Source organism: Camelus bactrianus, chromosome X (assembly GCF_048773025.1).
Source record: "Camelus bactrianus isolate YW-2024 breed Bactrian camel chromosome X, ASM4877302v1, whole genome shotgun sequence".
Taxonomy (NCBI): domain Eukaryota; kingdom Metazoa; phylum Chordata; class Mammalia; order Artiodactyla; family Camelidae; genus Camelus; species Camelus bactrianus.
Genome location: NC_133575.1, coordinates 112,354,093 through 112,377,783, shown reverse-complemented (window position 1 = coordinate 112,377,783; position 23,691 = coordinate 112,354,093). Strand labels below are relative to the sequence as shown.

The following is a 23,691-nucleotide window of genomic DNA, read 5'->3' as shown; positions in this document are numbered from 1 at the left end:
ACTTCCAAATATAAAGTGATTCAGCTTTCATCACATAGTAGGCCCTCCAGAAGATAGTCCTAATACACATTTCTTCCTAACTGTCTTTTCTTACCATGGAGAAGCCAAATAATTTGAAGGCAGGAATTATAACCCTGTTTTTGCATCCTGCAGAGCATGGTTTTTGCACATGAAAGCTGCTCAACAAATGTGGAAGGCAGTACAGAGCAGTGGAATTCATGCAATCTGAAGTCACACTACACAGGGCTGCCTTCAAGTCACAGATCTACCATTCATTCAGTCATGGATCTGCCAACTGTCCTTGGGTATGGATTTCCATGATTATTTTTCAGGTTTAGCAAATAAAAATCCAGGATACTCAGTTAAATTTGGGGGACACATTTATGCAAAAAAATTATCGTTTATCTGAAATTAACATTTAGCTGGCCATCCTGTATTTTATCTGGTACTCCTACTTTGAGCAAATTACTTGTCTGTGTTTCAGGCAGTTTTCCCTGGAGAAGGGGACCCAGGGAAGCAGAACTCCCTATTCAGAATCACACCATGGATGAGACCAAAACCCTGGCTTTGACACTTGACAAGGGCTACTTGACACTAGTGCCCTAAACTCAAGACCCTAAACAACCTACTTAGGACTGCCCTTCCCAATGAAGAACAGCCCCTCCCAAAGCACTAATGATGCCTTACTTGAGAAACACTATACCAGATGCCTGTGGAATAGGGGCAACTGTGCTTATTTAATTGTTGAGTTGGGTATTTTATACAGAATGCAAATTGTTCTCTTCCCCTCGTTTTGACCATGTATGGTCCTATGCCACACACAAGACTGGAATGGTGAAATTATGAGATAACAAGTTAAAAGAATGAGCAGAAATCACTCCAATTCTGTTGATATCACTCTAATGACAGGCAACAAATTCCCACCATTCAATCCTTGTGGTTTTCTGAGAGAAACTTCCTTTTTAACTAGGAATTTGTTTAGACAAGAGAGTGGACAAATGCATCTTACTTCTCTCCCTCATTACTATTTTTTCCAATACATTTCCCTAGACTCTGAGTGTTATAGGAATACACAGAACATACTATAGCCTCACCTCACAATCTAAGGAAGATGAAGGGGTTCATATCTTATGTCTGCTCTGAAACAGTTGATTATTCAATAACCAGAATAACTAGACTTTTGGTCTGCCTGCATCCTTGGGTGGGTATCTCAGCTTGTCCTAAAAATGGTCCCTTCCCCTCTTGAACGCAATATTACCATCAGTATTGCAGTTCGTGGGTCTAGTCATACATTTGGCAAAAAATAGAAGGACTAAGGGGATAGTAAGAGTGAAACAGAAAAGACGACTCAGTTCCACAAGTAATTTCCTGAGGTTCTCTTCAGTGTCATGAAAGGTACTGGAAGCTTTAGCATTACATAGATGGTTCAAATTTTGGCTCTACCACTCATTAGCTCTGTAACTTTGGAAAGTTATTTGGCCTTTTTTGTGCCTGTTTCTTCATCTGTAAAATGGAGTTGTAACACATACTCAAAAGTGTTATCAGAAGAAATGAGAGAAATAAATATATGTAAAGCACTTAACACAATTTTAGGCAGAGAACAAGTGCTCAATAAATACCTATTATTACTATGATGCTTTCAGAGAGAAGCATTCCCTCTGACTCTAAGTCAACATAACCACAGGAAGGCTGAAGTTAGCCTTGAATAACCCGTGTCTGGCCAACCAGGGGAATGGCCAGCCTATCTCCTGGCTCAGAAAAGCCTTCTAGGAAGCGTACATGCATGCACATGTGCACGCATGCACGAACACACACACACACGAAGCAAAATGATAGGATAGTAGTTCACGTCTAACTCAGAATCAGTCTCATACATACTTAAAGAAAAGATTTTTCATAAGCAACTTATTATTTGGGGAAAAAAATGATTCACAAGTTCTCAGTTGAAAGCACTTGGCTCAGATGCCAGTGCCAATAACAAATGCCATTTTGAAAACAGAGCCAGCTATAGAATGTCTTCTATAAAAGGGAAAAATTAATTTCCATTTTAGCCTCCTGTGTCTGGAAAGAGCATCTCACTCAGCGTTACAAGTGGACAGCAATATCTCCATGTTTTGTGACTCAGGGCTTTACCAAGCCAGTTAGATCCAGCTGCTTAGCACTTCTGATTTATGATTATACTTGAGAGCATTCTTTGACACTCAGTGTCCATTCCTACCCTCTTCCATGTACCTGCTTATATACCACAGGGATGGAAAAACTAAAAACTCTATTTCCCTGGCTCTCTTGCAGCTAGGATTCTAGATGTGAATTCCAATTGGCCATTGAGATGCTCTTGTACAAGATTTGCAAGGCGGAAGTGAGGCAAAGGCCATCTTCCTGCTGCAATTATCACTGTTGGTTAAGTGTCACTGATCAGCCCTGTGCTCTGTGTGGCTGACAGGTAGTGGAGGCAGCATCAGTGGTGACAGGGCTACAGCAGCAGCTTCTTAGCCTTTGGGTCCCAGTTACAGTGGCACCTCCTGATCTCCAATCTTCTAATCTTTCCAAGGATTTTATAAGCACTGAACCCTGACTGATACAGTTCCCTTGATGCTTTAAAAACTTTTTCATCAAAATACTTTTAACAGTAGGGAGGCATGAACTCTACCTCCTCGGAGTCTGGGAAATAGCCCCAAATGAGCCCTTGCATGCATTAAATATCTAAGGCTCATATTTTATTTCAGAAATTAATGCAAAATTGGAATTCTGCTACATAATTTATGTTTCAAAAGGAAAAAATGTTATCTTCGAATAAAACATATGCTAGAGGAAAACATGCTACGCTTATTGTGTATCACAGATCAGTGGTTCCCAAACCAGGATTTGCACCAGAATATGCACAGAGCACCAATTAAGTACAGGTTCTCAAGCCCAATGCCAGATCTTCAGAATGAGACCCTCAGAGGATGCATGGTGGACCATGGAACCTGAATTTCTAAAAGCCCCCCAGCTGATTCTGATGTGCAGCCCTATTTAAAAATGATTCGTTTCGATCATCAGGAAAGTATGTACCTGGACTATATTCCCTCAATTTCCCCAAAGAGATTTTTTTCAGTGACTGAGTTATGATTTGACATTTTGGCTGCATTTTTAAGAGGGTAAATGAAGAAAACAGTCAAAGGTTCTGGGCCTTTGGTAAACATATAATAAAAATATTGTCTAATATGTCAGTCAGTATTGCTTATATAAGATGCCATACAATAAATTTATTTTAATATTCTCCCTTTAGTATAAATACAAAAAATAGAGCCAACCTATTTGTCTTTTCTGCTTGGAAACCAGAAAGGTCAGAGCTAAACTCTGTGTTTTATTTAGTAGAGAAGTCATTCCATATTGCTGGTACAGTTATCTCATTCTTTCTAAATGGTTATCTCATTTCTTCTAAACAATTTGTCTTTTTTAGTAGTTTATACATTTGCTTTTATTGTTCCACTTCAGGTCTTTTAATGTTGTAAACAGCTTCAAATGTAAAAAGGATATTATTTATAAGTTAATTAATTGGTTTTCTTTGGCTTTGGTCTGTTCAAGATGAATGACAGAATTGATTATACTGAGCAACAATTATATTCAGCATATGAAGATCTCAGAGGATTGTGCCAACATACATTCCCTTTATATCATTACTTACTCAGATTACATTCTCATTAAATAATCCAGACAACAGGAAAATATATAAAATAGAAAATGTAAGTCCCCTTATACTGCAATACTACTCTCTCCCTCACAACATAAAACAAACCACTTAAAGCAAATTAGTGAATGGTCTCTTAGATCTTATTTTCTTAACACACAAAAGCAAATATATATTTCAAGCTAGGATCATATTTTACATATTGTTCTGCAACTTGCTGTTTCTCTTACAGTTCAGTTTTGATACCTTTCCATGTTAATATTTATGAATCTATGCCATAATTTTCAACAGCTACATACAGTCCATCATACAGACGTGTCATGATTTCTTTCACCAGTTCTTTACCGAACATTAGCTCTTCTAGCCAACACCACAGCACAACACATTGTTTCCATCAGGAATACAAGAAAGGAGAAGTTAAAAGTTCCTTTCTAAAGACATGACCATTTTACTATTTAGTCTCTCACTTGCATTCGCATTGTTAACTACTGGTAGCTCATAGTCCCTCAATAAGGAATTCTCTAACACTAATGAAGTTGAGAGAGTGAAAAAATGGTAAGAACTCAGTAAATGATACTTTAAACCAACTACACACTGCTAACGCATCTTAAGCGAGCATTTTATTTTCCCTGGGTAGATTATAATACATGATCCTTTTTTAAAAATCCATACCACCCAGACATCCAGATCAATTTGCTTAGCAAAGATTTTCTTCTATAATCAAGTCAATACACAAGTTTTAAAGACAGCTATCTACCAAGTTGTTTTCAATTTCACAGAAAATAATGTCCACTCTGCTTAGTGAATCAAAAAGAAGAGTGTTGTGTGGCTCAGCTCTCACACTACAAGCTGCTCACATTACAAATTGTATTTAAACCTAGTCTTGATCCAAACCAGGAACTCTCAGAGGAAAACAAGAGGCACAGTTGACACTCACAGGAGACTAGCAGCTTTCTGTAATCACAAGAAGCCTGGCTCATGTTACCCTAAAAAATGAACTCTTTTGATACATGTTTATAAAATGAAAGTTTTATATGGGGTAGCATCTCCATTGACCAATAAACTATTTTTCTTTGGGGAGTGAAAAAATAAACAGAGGCAAATGACTGATTCTGTTTGGTAGAGAATTGCTTTATGTGACCTCAAATATTTCGCTAAAGACTTTCTATCTTGGTGTGTGAGTTTGAGGAGTGGTACAGGGAGGCAGGACACTAAGTGCCACATTACACCTAGGTCTTCTGACTCCCATCCATGCACATCCATTCATCCTTACATCAATCCATTTAGCAAATACTCTTTGCCAGGGCACTTCACTGAACTCAAACAGTTTCAGAGAACTTATTTTAAAAAACAGCTAAAACTACTACCAACTCTGATGTGGTTAAGGCATTGACCTACTGACACTTTTTTGAGCCCCTCGAGCTTCTCAGTTTGGGGGCTGATAACGGACTACTCTGAGACATGGTGGAAGTTGTAAATACGCTCACCAGAAAAATGCTCATTTATACAACATTCTAGACACATTTCAGGAGTTTTGTGGATCAAATTTAACAAAATGGTATTTATTTCAACAAAAGCAAACTGTAGAATGATACAGCCAAATGACATTTTGTGTTCATATTTTTGTATAAATTTTCACATTAAAGTATTCACAGAGCAAAAGCAATCCTTTGTTGGATCTCACATCCCGCTTTTCAAATTAGAAAATAAGGTCACCTTATAAAAGGCTGCAAAGCACATTCTAAGAGTGTTCCTCTACTGCCATCTTGTGGGATTTTGTTGAAAAAATAGTAAAAGCCTACAAGGGTTTTTTTTTTCCCCTTCTAATTTTCAACACCCATATACCCCTCACCCATGCTTGCTACCTGTTAACATCTTGTTACACCCACTCCACCTCTCTGCACACCCACACATCCATTTTTTCAAATCATAAAAAGTAGGCTACTTTCATCATGACACTTCACCATGAAATATTTCAGTATGCATTTTCCAAGAGTAAGATCCCCCTATTTAACTACAGTATCAGCACACCTAAAAAAATTCATCATAAACTCAAAATTAAGCATCCAGTCCATACTAAAATTTCTTCAACTGTCCCAAAAATGTCCTTTATGGATTCCATTTTTCCAATCCAGAATCCACTCAAGATTCACTCAGAGCATTTGGCTGTTAACATCTCTTTAGTCTCCTGCAATCCAAAACAATACCCCTGACTCCCTCTGCTCTTCATCACATCAAAACCTTTGAAGAATCCAGGTCAGTCGTCCATCATGCTGCACATTGTAGAACTGTCTATTTTCTTGTAATGAGATTCAGGTCAAACATTTCCAGCAAGGACATCACATAAATGATATTGTGTACCTACCAGAGTCATACTGAAAGAGCACAGAGTCTGGCCAAACCACAACTGGCATTGCCAAGCTTGACCACTTGGTTAAGGTGGTGACCACTTGACTTTTTCATTATACGAGCACACTTTCCCCTTTATTAAAAGTAACCTGTGGAGTGATAACTTGAGACTTGTTCGCAATGACATTTTACCCAGTCATATTTGCATCAATTCATCATCCTTACCCAAACCAACGACTACTTTGGGGATTTTAAGACAGCAATTTTCTAACTATATTATTCTTTCTACATTTAATAGCTGGCATTCTTCTGTAAATATAAGAACAAAAACAGAGCTTTCCTCTATTTTCCCTCTCTCCTTTTCTTTTCTTTTAAGTATCACCATGGATTTATAGATTTTTCTTAACTCAATATATTATAAACCTTTTCCATCATTATAATTTTTGATGTTCATATTATTCCAGACTTAACCATTGGATGTCCCTTCAATGTGTCCTTATGACATGTTCCCATCCTTCTCTGGTCATTTTCTTACTTTCTGATACAGCAAGATACCCAGGCTCATCTTGTACTTTCCTTGAAATCAGCCATTTCTTCAAGGAAATTAGATTCATCTAACTGGGAGATGATGTATAGAAACAAAGATCTGGGTATAAGGTGCGTTCACTGCTACTGGAGAGGTACTGCTCCTATATCCTTTTGACCAATGTACAGAGATAAGGGGAAACACGCACACACACATTTTAATCATGAGTCCAGAAGACTTCTTCTAACTATGATGCAATAGCTTTGTAGTAGACCAATAATCTAACAAGAAAAACTAGCAAATTCCTGTTTTTAAAAATATCTTTTATGAAGAAATTAGAGGCCTAATGAGGCAGCCAGGACTTGAGTGATGAGATCCAGAAAGAATGGAAGCTCTGTAACGTGAGCCTTACTTTCTGCACACTGCTTTTCCCTCAGGATATTTTTGTCATGAAGCATGTGACAGTGAAGCCAGCAGATTAGCATTAGGTCACTTCATACGGTGGGGAGACTAAACATGGAGTTTGGAGCTGCCAAGGCAGCTGAATGCTGAGGGACCAAGATTCCAGACAGATAGAAGGACACAGAATAGAATCCAACACTTGGAACCAGGTTTCTTTCAGAGGCACTAACAGCTTAAGCTGTGTGAAGAATGAGGCTAAAAAGTCAGGTGGAAAGCATCAGCAAAGCAGAGCAAGTCTGTGACAGGCTCACAGTGTTGGGGCAGGAAAAACTGGAGTTTATGACCTAACTGGTAGGAGGAGCCCTAGCAAACAGCCCTGATTCTTACGTGGAATTCCTAGAGGGCTACACCCTCGAAGTGGGGGGCTAGCCAGAGGTAAACCCAGACATATAAAGATTGCAAACTAGCCTTGAGACAGCAAAGTCCCTATGTGAATTAAAGTGATCTGATCCTCTGCTCCCTGGAGGAAGGAAAGGGTAGTTTTCTCTGGAGAAAGATGACATGATCAGGAGCCTCTATAATTCATCATATCTAATGTTGAGCATTCAATCAAAATTTACTGGCATACAAATACACAAGGCAAGAGAAAAAGAGAGATGGTAGAAACAGAAACATTGGCGATATTGGAGTTACCGGACACAGACTTTGAAATAACTGTGATGAATAGGTTCAAGAAAACAGATGGCAACAGAGAGATTTTCATTGGAAAATAAAATAAAACATAAAATGTAAAGTCTGGAACAGAAAATAAAATGGTTGAAATTAAGAACTCAACAGATGGGTTTAACAACAGATCGGGAAAAGGTGAAAACATGATTAGTACACTAAAAGATAGGTCAGTAGATAATATCTAGGAAAAAAAATGGAGAGCAAAAAAGAATGGAAATTCCTGAAAAGTATGTAAGAGACATGTGATATATGGTAGGAAAGTCTAACACAAGTGTAGTTGGGAGACCCAAGAAAACAAAAAGTGAGAGAATGGGTCAGAAGCAGCTCTAGAAGAAGTGGACAAATTCCTTGAGAAATACAACTCAATAAAATGGCAGAAGAAGAGAGTCTTATATCTATGAAAGACATAAAATCTGTTGTTAACATCCTCCCAACAAAGTCAAACTCAAGGCTTAAATGGCTTCACTGATAAATTCTTTCAAACACTTGAAGAAGTAACACTGATCGTACACAAATACTTCCAGAGATCTGACAAAAAGGGAATACTCACTACCTTATTTTATGAAGTCAGCATAATCAAAACTTGAACATTCCAAGAAATGAAAATTACACAACACAGTAAAATGGGCAGGAAGAAACTTTGGGAGGTGATGGATATGTCTATGGCCTTGATGGTGGTGATAGTCTCATGGGTACATACTTATCCCCAAACTCATCAAGTTGTATACACTAAATAGATACAGCTTTTTACATGTCAATTTTACCCCAATAAAATGGTTTTGAAAAAGAAATGAAAATTGTGTGTGTAATGAAACGTATGTGTGTAAATCTAATCCAGTGATATTTATCAATGATAATACATCTCAACCAAGTGGGGTTTATGGGGAAATCAGTGTAGTTTACTATATTAACAGGAAAAAAAGATAGAAAATTATATGATCATTTCAACAGATGCAGAAAAGACATTTGATAAGACTGAACTCCTCATAGTAAAAAAAAAAACAAAAACAAAAAAAACAAAAAACCTCTTAGCAAACTTGGAAGAAAAGGGAATTTCCTTAATTAGAATAAATAGTAATTACCAAAAAAAATCACTATTGTTAAGTTATTCTTAAAATTTCCCCTGAGATCAGGAATAAGACAAGGATGTCTGCTAGGAACACTTCTATTTAACACTGTACTTCAGGTCATAGCCAGTGTAATCAAAAAAGAAAAAAATATAAAAGGCATAAGGATTAGAAATGAAGAAATAAAAACTATCATTTGCAGATGACATGATTGTGTACATAGGAAATCAAAAAAAATCTACAAACATTGTGAATGAATGAATAAATGTATTTAACAATGTTGATACAATGTGAAAATATAAAAATCAATTTAATTTTTACAGATCAGGACAAGTAGAAAATATACATTTTTCAAATTTACATTACCAACTAAAAGCCATCAAATATCTAGAAATAAATCTAACAAAAGATGTGTATAGTGTTTACACTGAAAACTAGAAAACACTGTTGAGAGAAATTAAAGAAAACCTAAGTATGCAAATGTAGGAATATACTGTTTTCATAGGTTAGAATCTCAATATTGTTAATATTGTTGATACATCAATTCCTCCTTGTTTGTGGAGTCAATGAAATCTCAATAAAAACTGCAATGGGTTTGTGATGAAAACTGACAAGCTGATATGAAAATTTATATGGAAATGCAAAAGGCCAAGAAAAGCCAAAGCAACCTTAAAGAACAAAGCTAGGACTTACACAATCACGTATCAAGACCACTATACAGCTATAAGAGAGTGTGGTATTAGGGAAGGAATAGATAAACAGATCGATAAAGCAAAACAAAAAGTATAGGAACAAACCACAATTAAATGATCACCCGATTTTTATATCCTTAGGAGACAATCTTTCTAAGACTGTTCACAGTCAGATTTACTCCAATTAATTATTTTGTCTGTGATTATCAATTTGAATCATTTGTTTTTGTATGTATTCACTTTAGGTTTGCTTGTCTTTCAACTCAACCTTTTAGATATGTAAAATATTTACATGGCTCAAAACTCAAAACTATATTAAAAGAGTAGAAATAAAACAGAACACTCCTTAATAACCATAGGGTCAAAGAAGAAATTACATACAAAATTATAAAATACTTTGAAATGAATGAAAATGTAAACACAACGTAACAAAACTTATGATACAACTAAAACACTTTTAGATGGAAATTGAGTTGTCAAGACTTATATTAAAAGAAAGATTTCAAATCAATAACCTAATCTCTACCTTAAGAAATAAGAAAACAAAGAGCAAAGTAAACCCAAAGCAGTCAAAAGAAAGGAAATAATACAGATTACAGTAGAAATGAATAAAACGGAAAGCTGAAAAAAAGAGATCAGTGACACCATAAGTTAGTTCTTTGAAAAGACCAACAAAATTGACAAAATTTTAACTACATTGACAAGCAAAAAAGAGAAAAGACTCAAACTATTAAAATAAGAAATGAAAGAGGGAACATTACTACCCATCTTACAGAAATAAAAAGGGATATAGAAATAAAAGAATACTATGAACCTACAGCCAGCATAGTACTCAACGGTGAAAAACTCAAAAGCTTCCCACTAAAATGTGGGACAAGACAAGGATGCCCACTATCACCACTCCTATTAAACATAGTCTTAGAAGTCTTAGCCACAGCAATCAGACAAGAGAGAGAAATAAAAGGGATCTAAATTGGAAAAGGAGAGGTAAAAGTGTCACTATATGCCAATGACATGTTACTATATATAGAAAACCCTAAAAGGTCCACACAAAAACTACTAGAGCTGATCGAAGAATTCAGCAAGGCAGCAGGTTACAAGATTAACATTCAAAAATCAGTTGCATTTCTTTACACTAATGATGAATCAACAGAAAAAGAAAGTAAAGAAACAATCCCCTTTAAAATAGCACCCGAAGTAATAAAGTACCTGGGAATAAATCTAACCAAGGAGGTGAAAGAATTATACACGGAAAACTATATACCATTGATGAAGGAAATTAAAGAAGACTTTAAAAAATGGAAAGATATCCCATGCTCTTGGATTGAAAGAATCAATATTGTTAAAACGGTCACACTGCCCAACGCAATCTACAGATTTAATGCAATCCCTATCAAATGACCCAGGACATATTTCACAGAACTAGAACAAATCATAATAAAATTTATATGGAACCATCAAAGACCTAGAATTACCAAAGCATTACTGAAGAGAAAGAAAGAGGCTGGAGGAATAACTCTCCCAGACTTCAGACAATACTCTAGAGCTACAGTCATCAAGACAGCATGGTATTGGTACAAAAACACACATATGGACCAATGGAACAGAATAGAGAGCCCAGAAATGAACCCACAAACTTTTCGTCAACTCATCTTCGACAAAGGAGGCAAGAATATACCATGGAATAAAGACAGTCTCTTCAGCAAATGGTGTTGGGAAAACTGGACAGCAGCATGTTAAACAATGAAGCTAGAATACTCCCTTACACCATACACAAAAATCAACTCAAAATGGATCAAAGACTTAAACATAAGACAAGATACAATAAACCTCCTAGAGGAAAACATAGGCAAAACATTATCTGACATACATCTCAAAAATTTTCTCCTAGAAGAAATAAAAGCAAGAATAAACAAATGGGACCTAATGAAACTGACAAGCTTCTGTACAGCAAAGGAAACCAGAAGTAAAACAAAAAGACAACCTATGGAATGGGAGAAAATTTTTGCAAATGAAACTGACAAAGGCTTGATCTCCAGAATATATAAGCAGCTCATACGACTTAATAAGAAAAAAATAAACAACCCAATCCAAAAGTGGGCAGAAGACCTAAACAAGCAATTCTCCAAGGAAGATATATGATCAATAGGCACATGAAAAAATGCTCAATATCACTAATTATCAGAGAAATGCAAATCAAAACTACAATGAGGTATCACCTCACACCAGTCAGAATGGCCATCATTCAAAAATCCACAAATGACAAATGCTGGAGAGGCTGTGGAGAAAGGGGAACCCTCCTACACTGCTGGTGGGAATGCAGTTTGGTGCAGCCACTGTGGAAAACAGTATGGAGATTCCTCAAAAGACTAGGAATAGACTTAGCATATGACCCAGGAACCCCACTCCTGGGCATATATCCAGAAGGAACCCTACTTCAGGATGACACCTGCACCCCAATGTTCATAGCAGCATTATTTACAATAGCCAAGACATGGAGACAGCCTAAATGTTCACCAACAGATGACTGGATAAAGAAGAAGTGGTATATTTATACAACGGAATACTACTCAGCCATAAAAACCGACAACATAATGCCATTTGCAGCAACATGGATGCTTCTGGGGAATGTCATTCTAAGTGAAGTAAGCCAGAAGGAGAAAGAAAAATACCATATAAGATCGCTCATATGTGGAATCTAAAAAAACAAGCAAACAAACAAAGCATAAATACAAAACAGAGATAGACTCACAGACATAGAATATAAACTTGTGGTTGTCAAGGGGGTGGGGGGGTGGGAAGAGATAGACTGGGATTTCCAAATTGTAGAATAGATAAACAAGATTATACTGTATAGCACAGGGAAATAGATACAAGATCTTATGGTAGCTAGCAGAGAAAGGAATGTGACAATGAATATATATATGTTCATGTATAACTGAAAAATTGTGCTCTACACTGGAATTTGACACAACATTGTAAAATGATTATAAATCAATAAAAAATGTTAAAAAAAAAGAAATAAAAGAATACTATGAACAATCATATGCCAATAACTTAGACAACTTAGATGAAAGGGATAAATTCCAAGAAAGGTACAAATCAGCAAAACTCAAGAAGAAATAAAAAAATCTATACAGACCTTTTAAAAGTAGAGATTAAATTAGTAATTTTAAAACTATCCCCAAAGAAAAGCCCAGATCCAGATGGCTTCCCTGGGTTTTACAATGTCTTTCAAACAATATAAGAAGAGGAAACACTTCCTAACTCATTCTGAGGCCATTATTACTCTGATATCAAAACCAGACATAGATATTACAATAAAGAAAACTAAACCAATATCCATTATGAATACATTCACAAAAATCTTCAACAAAACACCAAACCCAGCAACATATAAAAAGGCTCATATACCAGCACCAAGTGGGACTTACCTGAAGAATGCAAGGTTGGTTCAGCATGTGGAAAATCAATCAGTGTAATCACCATATCATAAAATCAAGGGGAAAAACCACATGATTATCTCAATAAACACAGAAAAAGCATTTGACAAAATCTAACACCTTATCAACAACAACAAACTAGGATTGAAAGGAATCTTCCTCAACTTGATAAAGGGCCTTTAGGAATACTGCACAACTAATTCATACTTAATGATGAAAGACTGGATACGTCTCCTAAAGATCAGGAGCATATGTTTTCATCTCTCTTGAGTATATGCCTAGAATATACTTGGAATTTCTGGGTCATATGGTGCTACTATGTTAAACATAGCAATATATGAAGGTTCCAATTTCTCCAAATCTTCATCAACATTTGTTATTTTCTGTCTTTTTGATTGTAGTCATACTAGTGGTTGTGAAGCAATACTACATTCTGGTTTTGATTTGCATTTCCACAGTGGTTGCTGAGATTGAATATCTTGTGTTTATTGGTTAATTGTATATCCACTTGACATATTATGTTTTAATTCAACACAATCTGCATTAATTGTGCATTTGTCAATAAACTTCAAATGAGAAAATTATCTTTTTTCCAATTATGAAGTACATTACCCTAAAAAAATACATTTCTTGATCTCACCACCCGCCCCCTCCCCCCACCACCTGTCAACTACTGCTTGATTTCTTTGTTCCTCTCTGAAGCAAAATCTCTCAAGAGTTGCCTGTATCTGTTGTCTCTAACTCCTCTACTTAAGTCTTTCTTAAACTCATTCAAAGTAGGCTTTCACTCCTTCCACTCCATCACACTGCTCTCATCAGGTCTACAATGACCCCATATTGATAAGCCCTCAAGTCTAAGCTCTCATCTTATTGACCTATCAGAAGTAATTGACCATGGATCACACCTTTCTCCTTTCCTCTCTTGACTTCCAGAACACCAAACACTTTGGGCTTCCCTCCTACCTCACTTGACACTCGCAGTCTTCTTTGCTGGTTCTCCTCTTTTTCCCTACATCAATTTTGGCATGCCCAAGGATTAGTCTTTGGCCCACTTCTTTAACTATGTGATTCATTCTAACTGTGGTTTTAAATATAATTCCCAAACTTTTATCTCCAGCCCTGAACTCCTGACATATATCCAACAACCTACTCGACAGCTCCACTTGAATATCTAATAATCATCTCAAATTCAACATGGCTAATTCGTGGTCGTCCCCTCTAACTTGCTCCTTCTGCAGCCTTCTCTGTATCTGTACTGACAGCAATTCCATCCTTCCAGTTTTTCCTGGATTCCCGTCTTTCTCTTACACCTCACATCCAATCAGTCAGGAAATCCTATCAACATTTCCTTTAAAATATCCCCAGAATCAGACCATCTTACCACCACTTTTCACCTTGCTTCCAGGCTGGTTTGAGCTACCTACATTGTTGCAAGAGGCTAATAACCGGTGTCCCTGCTTCTCCTCTTGGCATTCTACAATCTGTTATCAACACAACCCAAGTGAATCTATTAAAACACAAGCCAGGTCCCATCTCTCCTCTTCTCAAAACCCTGCACCAGCTCTCCTGTCAGAGTGAGAGCCCAAGTCCTCACCATGGCCTGCAAGGTCCTAGCTATCTTCTGGCCCCAACCACCAAGCTCACCTCCCCACCTTATCGCCTTCCCCTCCTCTCTGAATCAGTCACTCAGGCCTCTTTGCTGTTCTGTAAACATGCCAGAGACATTCTTGCCCTGGGGCCTTTCTTTGCTCTAGCTGTCCCCTCTGCTAGAAAGCACTTCCCTTAGTTATTAGCTCAGCTAACTCCTTTATATCCTTCAAATCTTTCCTCAAATCTTCCCTGCTTAATGAATTCTACCCTGACTATTCAACAGTGCTATCTCTGCCTCCCCTCAATACCACTCTGAACTTCTCTCCTTCTGGTCTTTTACTTTTTTTCCACAGTGTTTATGACATTCTAACATACCATATAGTTTACTTATTATACCTATTGTATATACCTATTGTATCTTCCCTGTCTTACCTCTGTCCTCACTTGAATGTAAGCTCCCTGATGGCAGGGCTCTTTATTGTGTACCATAATGTATCTCAAGTATCCAGAACAATGCCTGGAATATAGAAGGTGCTCAATAAATACATATTGAGTGAATAAACAAATCTTCTCTAGTTCTTCCAGAAGGAGTCACTGCCACTGCTGCTCTTCTTCCTGAGAAACTTCTTTGCTCAGGATGTTGTATTCCAGTGCTTCCAACCTGCAGCTTCCATTCAGGCCTCACTGCACTTAATGCTATGTTCCAAGGAACAAATAAAAGAATGCTCTTCTCTCCATAGGACTCCAGCCTAGTCTACGGGTCCAGTCAGAGGAACAGGCACTCTGTTCACCCATCTATCAGCAAGATTCTGCCTCCAAGGGTCAGACATAAACCAAACCAGGCCCCAAGCCCTAGGTAACAAGCCTATGAAAATGGATGCCTACATATGTCAGAATTTTAATTTTTACTCAGATACAAACTTCTGCTACATATAAACTGAAGTGATTGGATGAGACAATTTTTGGACTTCTCTATTTCTCAGTGTTCTTGTTACATTTAAACTTGGCTTAAACAGTTAAGGTCCATTTTTCAATGTACTAATTTTTAATGCTCATTTCCAGTATGCTCCTCTATTTTAAAAAATTGTAATTCAAATTGCCTAAAAGCTGTTCTTTGAGCTATTTTATCATGAACATGCATCCCATGTCTGTCTATACTGGGTGAAAGATGACATTCTGACTGATCGATCATTCAACTCATTAAGTGACTTTTTTCACCGTCCAGTAATCAACTGGTCATTTGATCTGTCTAAATAAAACAACTGTAGAAGAATGTTTTAGAAGGCCATTTCTCTAACTGCAGCAAGACACTGTGGCCTATATAAAAGTGAAAATGAATACGCTCTTAAGGCTATATTTAGCTTTCCATTGTCTAACGCATTATTTGACTAGGCACACAGGTGTCAGTCAGCCCAAATCTCTTCTCCCAGCCTTGGTACTCAACTAAGACAAAGTAGACAGAATATCTGGGGGTTATGTTGGTTTTTCCTGGGAGATGCTAATCTACATGACCTATTTTTTGTTGTTATTCTGTATTTTTAAAAAATTTTTATTTTGAAATAATTCTAAATTCATGGAGAGCTGCAAATAGAACAAAAGAGGGTCCCACATATTTTTCACCCAGTTTCCCCCAGTGGTTACATCTCACATAGCTACAGTACAAGCTGATACTAACATAGTATCAACTATACTTCAATTAAAAAAAAACCAGGAAACTGACATTGGTACAATGTGTGTATACAGTGCTGTGTCATTTTATTACATGTGTACACTCATTGTTACAGTCACCACAATCCAGATATGGAACTACTCCATCACCACAAAGATCTACTTATGCTACTCCTTTATAGTTGCACCCATCCTCCTCCTCTCTACATAACCTATTTTTAATTATTTAAGGAACATACTGTCTCAGACAGGATTTCCCTATTTTGATGCACTTATATCTAAAAATTCCAAGAACAGATCTTCATCATTTTCATGATCAAGAAATCCCTAACAACTCATCAAAGCTGTTTTGGGCTTGGCCTCAGAGCTATTGGTTTGCTTAATTAACATAAAAAATCTGAGATATATTAGAGCCTTTCTAGGAATAGTTAACATTCAAATACGTTTTAGTTAACTTGTTCTATTCTTGCCCTGGTTAAAGGATGGATTTAAAACAATCCCCTTAGTAAGCGATTGTTTAAAATGCCTGCTCCAATGACCTAGTTACATGCTCAATAAGACAATGCAATCTGGATCCATGGCTCTGAGGAATAACATTTGCTCACTGTCTCTCTCCAATATGAGAGAAGAGTCACATAATGTGAAAGAAGAGAAAGAGCTATGGGTCACAAGTGTTTAAAATACAAACTCTCTCATTACAATGAAAACATTCCCTCCATGTTACCCCTCCCAATCTTCACCATTTTTCTTCTCCAGCCCTACCATCCTTCCCCCTTTCCAGCTGCTCACCCTATAAGATTTCTTTTCCCTCCATCCACAGTAATCCCCTCTGAAAAACACTAAAGTCAATTCTACCTGCAGAAGTTCTGCTAGCTATCTCAAAAATTTTCAAAGATATGAATCCATGACATATTTTTTCTATTAGTACCCAACTATACATAGAGTTGGGTAGGTCTGCTTTTTTCAGTCTACACATGAATATTTTCTCATTTCATTAAACATTTCAGTATTCTTAATGGCTTAAAAAGGAAAATTCTGGTATAAGCACATATTGAGCTGATGTGGATCCATATCTTATGATAAAAATATCTAGGAATGCTGGATAAACTGTAATACCCAAATAAATTTAAGTATATAGCCTAGCTTAAAAGGAAAGTAAATTTCCAGGGGTCATGAGGGAAGAAAGAAATCAGAACCAGAACTAGAGTGACTATCTCAGGTTTAGCATGGAAAGTCCCGCATCCAGGGAAACCCCTCAGTCCTAGAAAACCAAGACAGAGGCCATTCTTGCCCAGAGAAATAAGTAAGAGGAAGCTGACATACAATCCATTTGCAGGCATTTCAGGCCTGATACGGACTCTAGGGACTGGATCCAATGCTCTTAAGACTCTCCAATTCCAATTGTTCCAATTGTTTGTTGACCTCCTTGGATTTTCTGTGTAAATGATAGTATTTGTATATGCAAATAACAGAGGTTGCCTTTTAGTCATTACAAGTCATTTGTTTTTCTTAAATGATTTATTTGGCTAGACCCTCTCGTATTGTTAAATAGCAGCTGTGATATCAGGCATCATTGCCTTGTTCTTGACCTCAGAGGGAATGCTTCTAACCTTTCTCCATTAGTATGTTTAGTTTACTTTTATAAGGTTAGGGGAGTTCCCTTCTAGTCCTAGTTTGCTAAGATTTTAAAAAACCTTAAATGAGTGATATTTGTCAATTGCTTTCTTCTGCACCTTTGTAGAAAATCCTATTTTTATCCTTCAGCCTGTTAAGGTAATTATATTCCTCTGCATTCCAGCACTGAAACATCCCTGCACTCCTGGAACAAAGCCTACTTAATACATTGTTGGATTCAGTACACAGACACACACACACACACACACTTTTAGGATTTTTGTATCCATGTCCTTAAGTTAAACTGACCTCTAGTATTCTTTCCTTGCACTGTCTTCTTCTGGCTGTGGTATCTGTATTACATACTAGCTTCATAAAACTAATAGGCAGCTTTTTCTGTTACTCTACTTTCTGGGACAATTTGTATAAGATTGGAGTTATCTGTTCTTGAAATTTCATAATATTCACCTAAAAAATTAGGGTCTGACTTGGGGAGCAATGAAGGGAAAGTAAAGAGTGCAACTAGAAGCTAAAGTCTAATCACTCTGGCATTTGTAGGCCCTGGCCATATCCTACATTTGCTTTCATATACTGACCCTGCCCAAAGGCCTTTGATAGATTTTTAGTTGTTAAGTTGAACATTGAATTCCACCAACTTTCCAATCACCTTTTTGGCAGTGACAGGGGTGAATATGAGGGAGGGATCCATATACGATAACTTGGTTTGCCAACTATGACAACTATTTCCCAAGGCATGCACGGGCGTGCAACCTGTGTAGTCACATAGGGCCCAGCTCTTAGAAAGGCCTTGTGCTTGGTTTAATGTTCTGCTGTCACCATCTTGAAATCCTTAATAATTCTGAACATAAAGTCCTGCATTTTCATTTTGCAGTAGGCCTCACACATTCTATAGACAGTTCTGCTATTCCTGAATAGACTTTCATTTTAGTTTCACCTCCCTCTGCTCTATCTTCATCCCTGAAGTTATAACTCATGTACATTTTCTTGGCAAGCCTCTGAGATCTGGGGCAGGCAGCAGCTAAGTAGGATGGTCCACATATTGCAGCTTGGTCTGAGGCTCTAAATTCAGCCTGGCAAACCAGTAGTAGGTATTATCAGTTTCCCAGTCTCCCCAAGGGAAAGTTGTGCATCATTTAGATCACCAGTAGACGAGAAACATTCAGAAAATGCTGTAATGAATCAAATGTGCCTTTATTACACCAAAGAGAAGCTCTTATTTTATGGAGAGCTTCCATTGTTCATGATGGTGATATTAAAGAGAGAGCTTGTCCTCATTTTCCAAGTGACTGAACTTTACATCTATCCAGATTCTCTACCAATGTCTCATTGGCAAGGGATTAAGGTATAAGGATCTTTGTTTCTGACCTTTTGGTGATTCTTGGTTTAAAGTCTCAATGCCCACAGAATTTGGAAGAATGTCCATCACCTCTAGTTTTAGAGCAGTCACCCTAATCAGTTTAAGTTCAGTTTCTGCATCAGAGGTACTTCTCACTTAGCTAGTTATCTTTTCATTTGGAACAGATATGATAATGGCTTGAGGGAAATGACTCTGTGACTGTTAAGGTTTGCATGTTAATGACACGCTTATGATCTACCCATCTATCTCTTCCAGGGCTTCATCATCTGTATCAGACACAACTTCGTAGTACATTAGGCATTGGTGTTGGAGACAGCACTCTGAGCAAACTTATTTCCTTCCTACACTTGTGAAGGTGACTTTGGCTTTTAATCTTTAATAAATAACAACCCTCAATTGCTTCAACTTTTCATCTCTGGTCCAGCCTGTATCTTTAATTATTCGACTGTCACTCTGTGCTCACATTCCTTCCCATTACATTACCCATTTAGCGGTAATCTCTGTCAGTATATCCTGCAACCCAGCTTGTAATCTTTAAACAGGGAACAGTTGCAGATGTTCCCCTCTATTGCTTTCAGAGTACTGTTTGTTTCAGATTATGCTTATATTCTTCATAGAATGTAGCAGATTCTGCTAACATCTCAATCTTATAAAGTTTTTGTTTCCTTATGGAGTTGTCTTATTACTTATTTCTACCCAGAGAACTTTCTTCGGTTGTTCTTTTTCATTTAGTTTTCCCTGAATGCAGTTCTTAAAATTTAGATAAGCAGTATCAGATTCTTGGAGGAACAGCTTTAAAAGCAACCACTTGTTTTACTGAACTCGTGATCATTTGTTGTACAGTTTGACTTTTTTCCTAATATTTCAGTTCTCCTTGGAAGTGCTTGTTTGTTCATCATAGCAAAAGTGAAGAACACCACAAAACATCTTTGTTTCTAATCCAATCATTCAATAGGTATTTTATTTGTTGAGCACTTACTATGTGCTAGACACTGTCCAAGGCCCTTGGGATGCATCATTGGACAAAACACATAAAAATCTCTGCCCTCAGAGAGCTTCCGGGAGGGAAAGGCAAATAATAAACACTACGCATAATAAATAACTATATAGGATGTTTACAGGTGATAAGTGTTATGGGAAAAAACGAAGCGGGTAAAGTGGACCAAGAAGGCAAGCTGAAACTTCCCTACGTCCTTAGCCTTTATACTCAGTGTTCCATCTATTCTCCTGTCTTGAAAAAATTATTCTCCCCATTCTGTACTGCCAATCAATTACTGTACCATTATTTCTGATTCCCTTCACAGACAAATGTCTTCAACAAGTTGTCTACTCTCTGCTTTCACTTTCTCACTTCCCAGTTATCCTGCAACTTAAAATTATCTAGTTTCTGCTCCTATCTCTTCACTGAAACTGTGATTGCCAAATTCACCAATGACTTCCATGTTACCAAATCCAGTGGAAATGAATCTGAATTTTGATACTGTTGATCACTCATTCCTCCTTAAACATGCCATCCTCTTGAATTTCATTATATTGCTCTCTCCTGCTTATCCTCCTGCTTCTCAGTCTCCGACAGCTCACTACTTCTGACTGTCCCTTAAATGCTTGTGTTCCTCTGGATTCTATTCCAGGCCCTTCTCATTTTTCTTATTCTTTCTAATTGGAATCAATCATTTACTGTGATTTCAAATACCATCTATATATCAATGACTCTAAACTTTTATATCAAGCCAGACCCTTCTCCTGAGCTCTGGACCCATATATCTAACTGCCTACTAGTCATATCCACCTGGATGGCCCACAGGCACTTAAAACAGTCCATCCAAAAATGACTCATCTTCCCCTGCCAAACCTGCCCTTCTTCTCATTGTCCCAGCTCAGTGAATAGCTCCACCATCTTTCCAGTTAGCCTATCATTTAGAAACCTGAAATTCATACTCTCTTTTTAGCACCCTCATTTCTTCCCACATGCACATTACTCACTAAGTCCTATTGATGCTACAAGCTAAGCAGCTCTGTAATCTTTCTACTTTTATCTACAAGTGCCACTATTCTAGCCCAGGATTCCATATTTTCTCATCCACATTAATACAACAGCCTCACAACTGGTTCCCTTGACCCCAGTGATGCTCACTCCCAGTTCTCCACACAACAGTCAGAGTGACCTCTAAGGATATAGATCTAATGATACCATTCATCTGCTTGAAACCCTTCATTGGTTCCCTTCTGTCCACAGGATAAAACCTGACTCTTTAACTTGGGTTGTAAGTTCTTCTGATTTAACATCTAAGTCGAAGTTGCTGCCATCCTGAACTATTTGTAGTGCTCCAAATACTCCATGCACTTGGGCCTTCATACCTGAAACACTCCTTTCACCACACAGTGATTGCATGGCAAACGCCTATTGATCCTTCTTACCTTTCATTTTGTCTCTTCCTAAAGTCTGGGCTAGTGCTCCTGCCATCTTCTCCCATAGAACTTGGTCCTCCTCCTATCACAGCCCTGTGATTACTTCTTCCTAGCTTCCTCCCCAGCTGGATGGATGAAGGAAATGCCAAGTCTACCTTCTTCATGACTATATCCCCAGTATATATCCCATAGCAGGGGCTAAATCAATGTTTGTTGAACAAATGAGCAATGAGCCCAGGTAAACCTGAGCCCCACACATTTCAAAGAGGAAAGTGACTCTTAAAAATGTATTTTTTTAAAAAAAAATCAATTTTATGTCACAAAACACAACTGTTTTCTTTAAAAAATAAACAAGGTAATAACAGTGTTTAGCTCTGAGCAATGGATTATGGCTGATTTTTTTCTTCTTTTATATAATCTTTTAACTAAATTTTCTATAATGAGTGTGTCTTACTTTTGTGGTGAAAAAATGTTATAAATTATAAACTACAAAGAACTCTAACACAAAATATTTTTACCTCTTTTCCTCAAAATAGAGTGTCATATTTAGTGAAATATCACTGGGTTTTTCTGCCACTTTGCTGGAAGGTGAATAACAACATGAAATCTCTGCCTTACTTAACACCAACAGAAGTATATGTTGATAACATAACCCAAGTTGCAAAAATCATATCACCACCTAGGACCTGAAATGCCAGCAGTGCTTTTCATATAGTTTTATAAATTCTGTACTATTTTTAATAAGAAGAATTCGGATTCTGGTTTGATGCACCAAAACTGAACTATAACTTTATTTTATATCTGGAAGTAAACATAAAAATAAGAACTAATCCTTATCCTTCTAAAATGCTCCATCAGGTTTAGATGACTGGTACAGTCTCCTCTGAAAGATTTGTGTTCTTCTCAGTGGGAAAATAATGCTACAGGAGAAAAGTGAAGTAGAGTTAAACAACTTGAAAAAAACTAGCATAAACATCACACTTCGTTATAAAAGGACTGCAACAAAGTTCTCAAACTCTATACATTGAATGCTATGATTAACTTAGTTATTTTCAGTTTGCCAACGTATCGTCTTATGGTGAGGCATACAAGCAAAATAAACTAGAGCAAATACCATTACAATGACAATTTCTAAATAACATAGTTAACTTCCACGTCCCAGAGAATGGGCCACAGAAATCAAGTTTTGTTAGTCTAGTTATAACATCATATGTGTGTGCATACAGGTATGTGTGTGCATACATATGTGCATGCATGTATTACATTAATCTTATACAAAGTAATATATAAGTATGTACAATAATATACATGCAATATTATTATATATCTTACATATTATCTTATATAAATAATGTAACAACTACACACACATATATAATACCTTGCATAAGGATTTTCTTTGTTTCTTCTGAGATAGGTCACTTTTCCTATTCATCTAGTCCAAATTTATATTTTGCAGCTTCATGAATTGAGCCCAGGAAAGTTAAGGGACTTGCCCAAGCTCCCACTGTAAATAACAGCAGAACTGGGACTTAAAGCCAGAGTCTCCTGATGCTGTTTAATGGTCTGTTATTCTACTCTTCTCCTTCTCTATAACTGAAGCTAGAAATTCATACCTTAAATTTGAGTAATGAACTGCAATTTTCAAAGAATTTTCACCTATGTTATATTATTTAAGCTACAGAAAAAAAAAAATCTCAGCTGATGGTATCAGGGAGCTGAAAAGGTTAAGCCTGAGTCTCCTGACTCCCAGTCTAGTACTCTACTCCTTGAAGTATACCTCTTTTCTCATAAACCATTTTATTCTTACTTGGCCCTTCACAATTACTTTGGGAGGAAGAGACCCAGGTCAAGGCTAGGGGATCTGTAAGCCTGTGCAAGTGAGGCCCAGGTAATCCCTGGTGTATGATTCTGGGATCGCCTCTCTGAACCTCTTGTAATACTGCATTGTGTATGTCTGGGGAGCAGGTAGCTGAAACCACAGCTAGGATCCAGGATTTGAGCTAAGACCTGTTAGACTCCCGAGGCTATGCTCCTTCCCCTGGGTGTGTCATACGGTCAACAATCATGGAGGACCATGGCCGCTATTATTTAGTAAGGGTGTCTATCATGGAGCTTTAGAGTCGGAGCAGGCAGACTCCATTTCTTTGT

The 23,691-nt window shown here is 37.2% G+C and overlaps 1 protein-coding gene across 1 annotated transcript in view; it reads right to left on the bottom strand.

Annotated features, from left to right (window-relative positions):
• Positions 1–22,310: 22,310 nt before the first annotated feature.
• The window catches only part of FMR1NB (FMR1 neighbor), a 28,551-nt gene continuing 27,170 nt past the window's right edge, over positions 22,311–23,691 (bottom strand). The window contains exon 6 of the mRNA XM_074359698.1: positions 22,311–22,460. Within this exon, the coding sequence (XP_074215799.1) occupies positions 22,444–22,460 (17 nt within the window). The 3' untranslated portion in view covers positions 22,311–22,443. The remainder of the gene's footprint in view (positions 22,461–23,691) is intronic.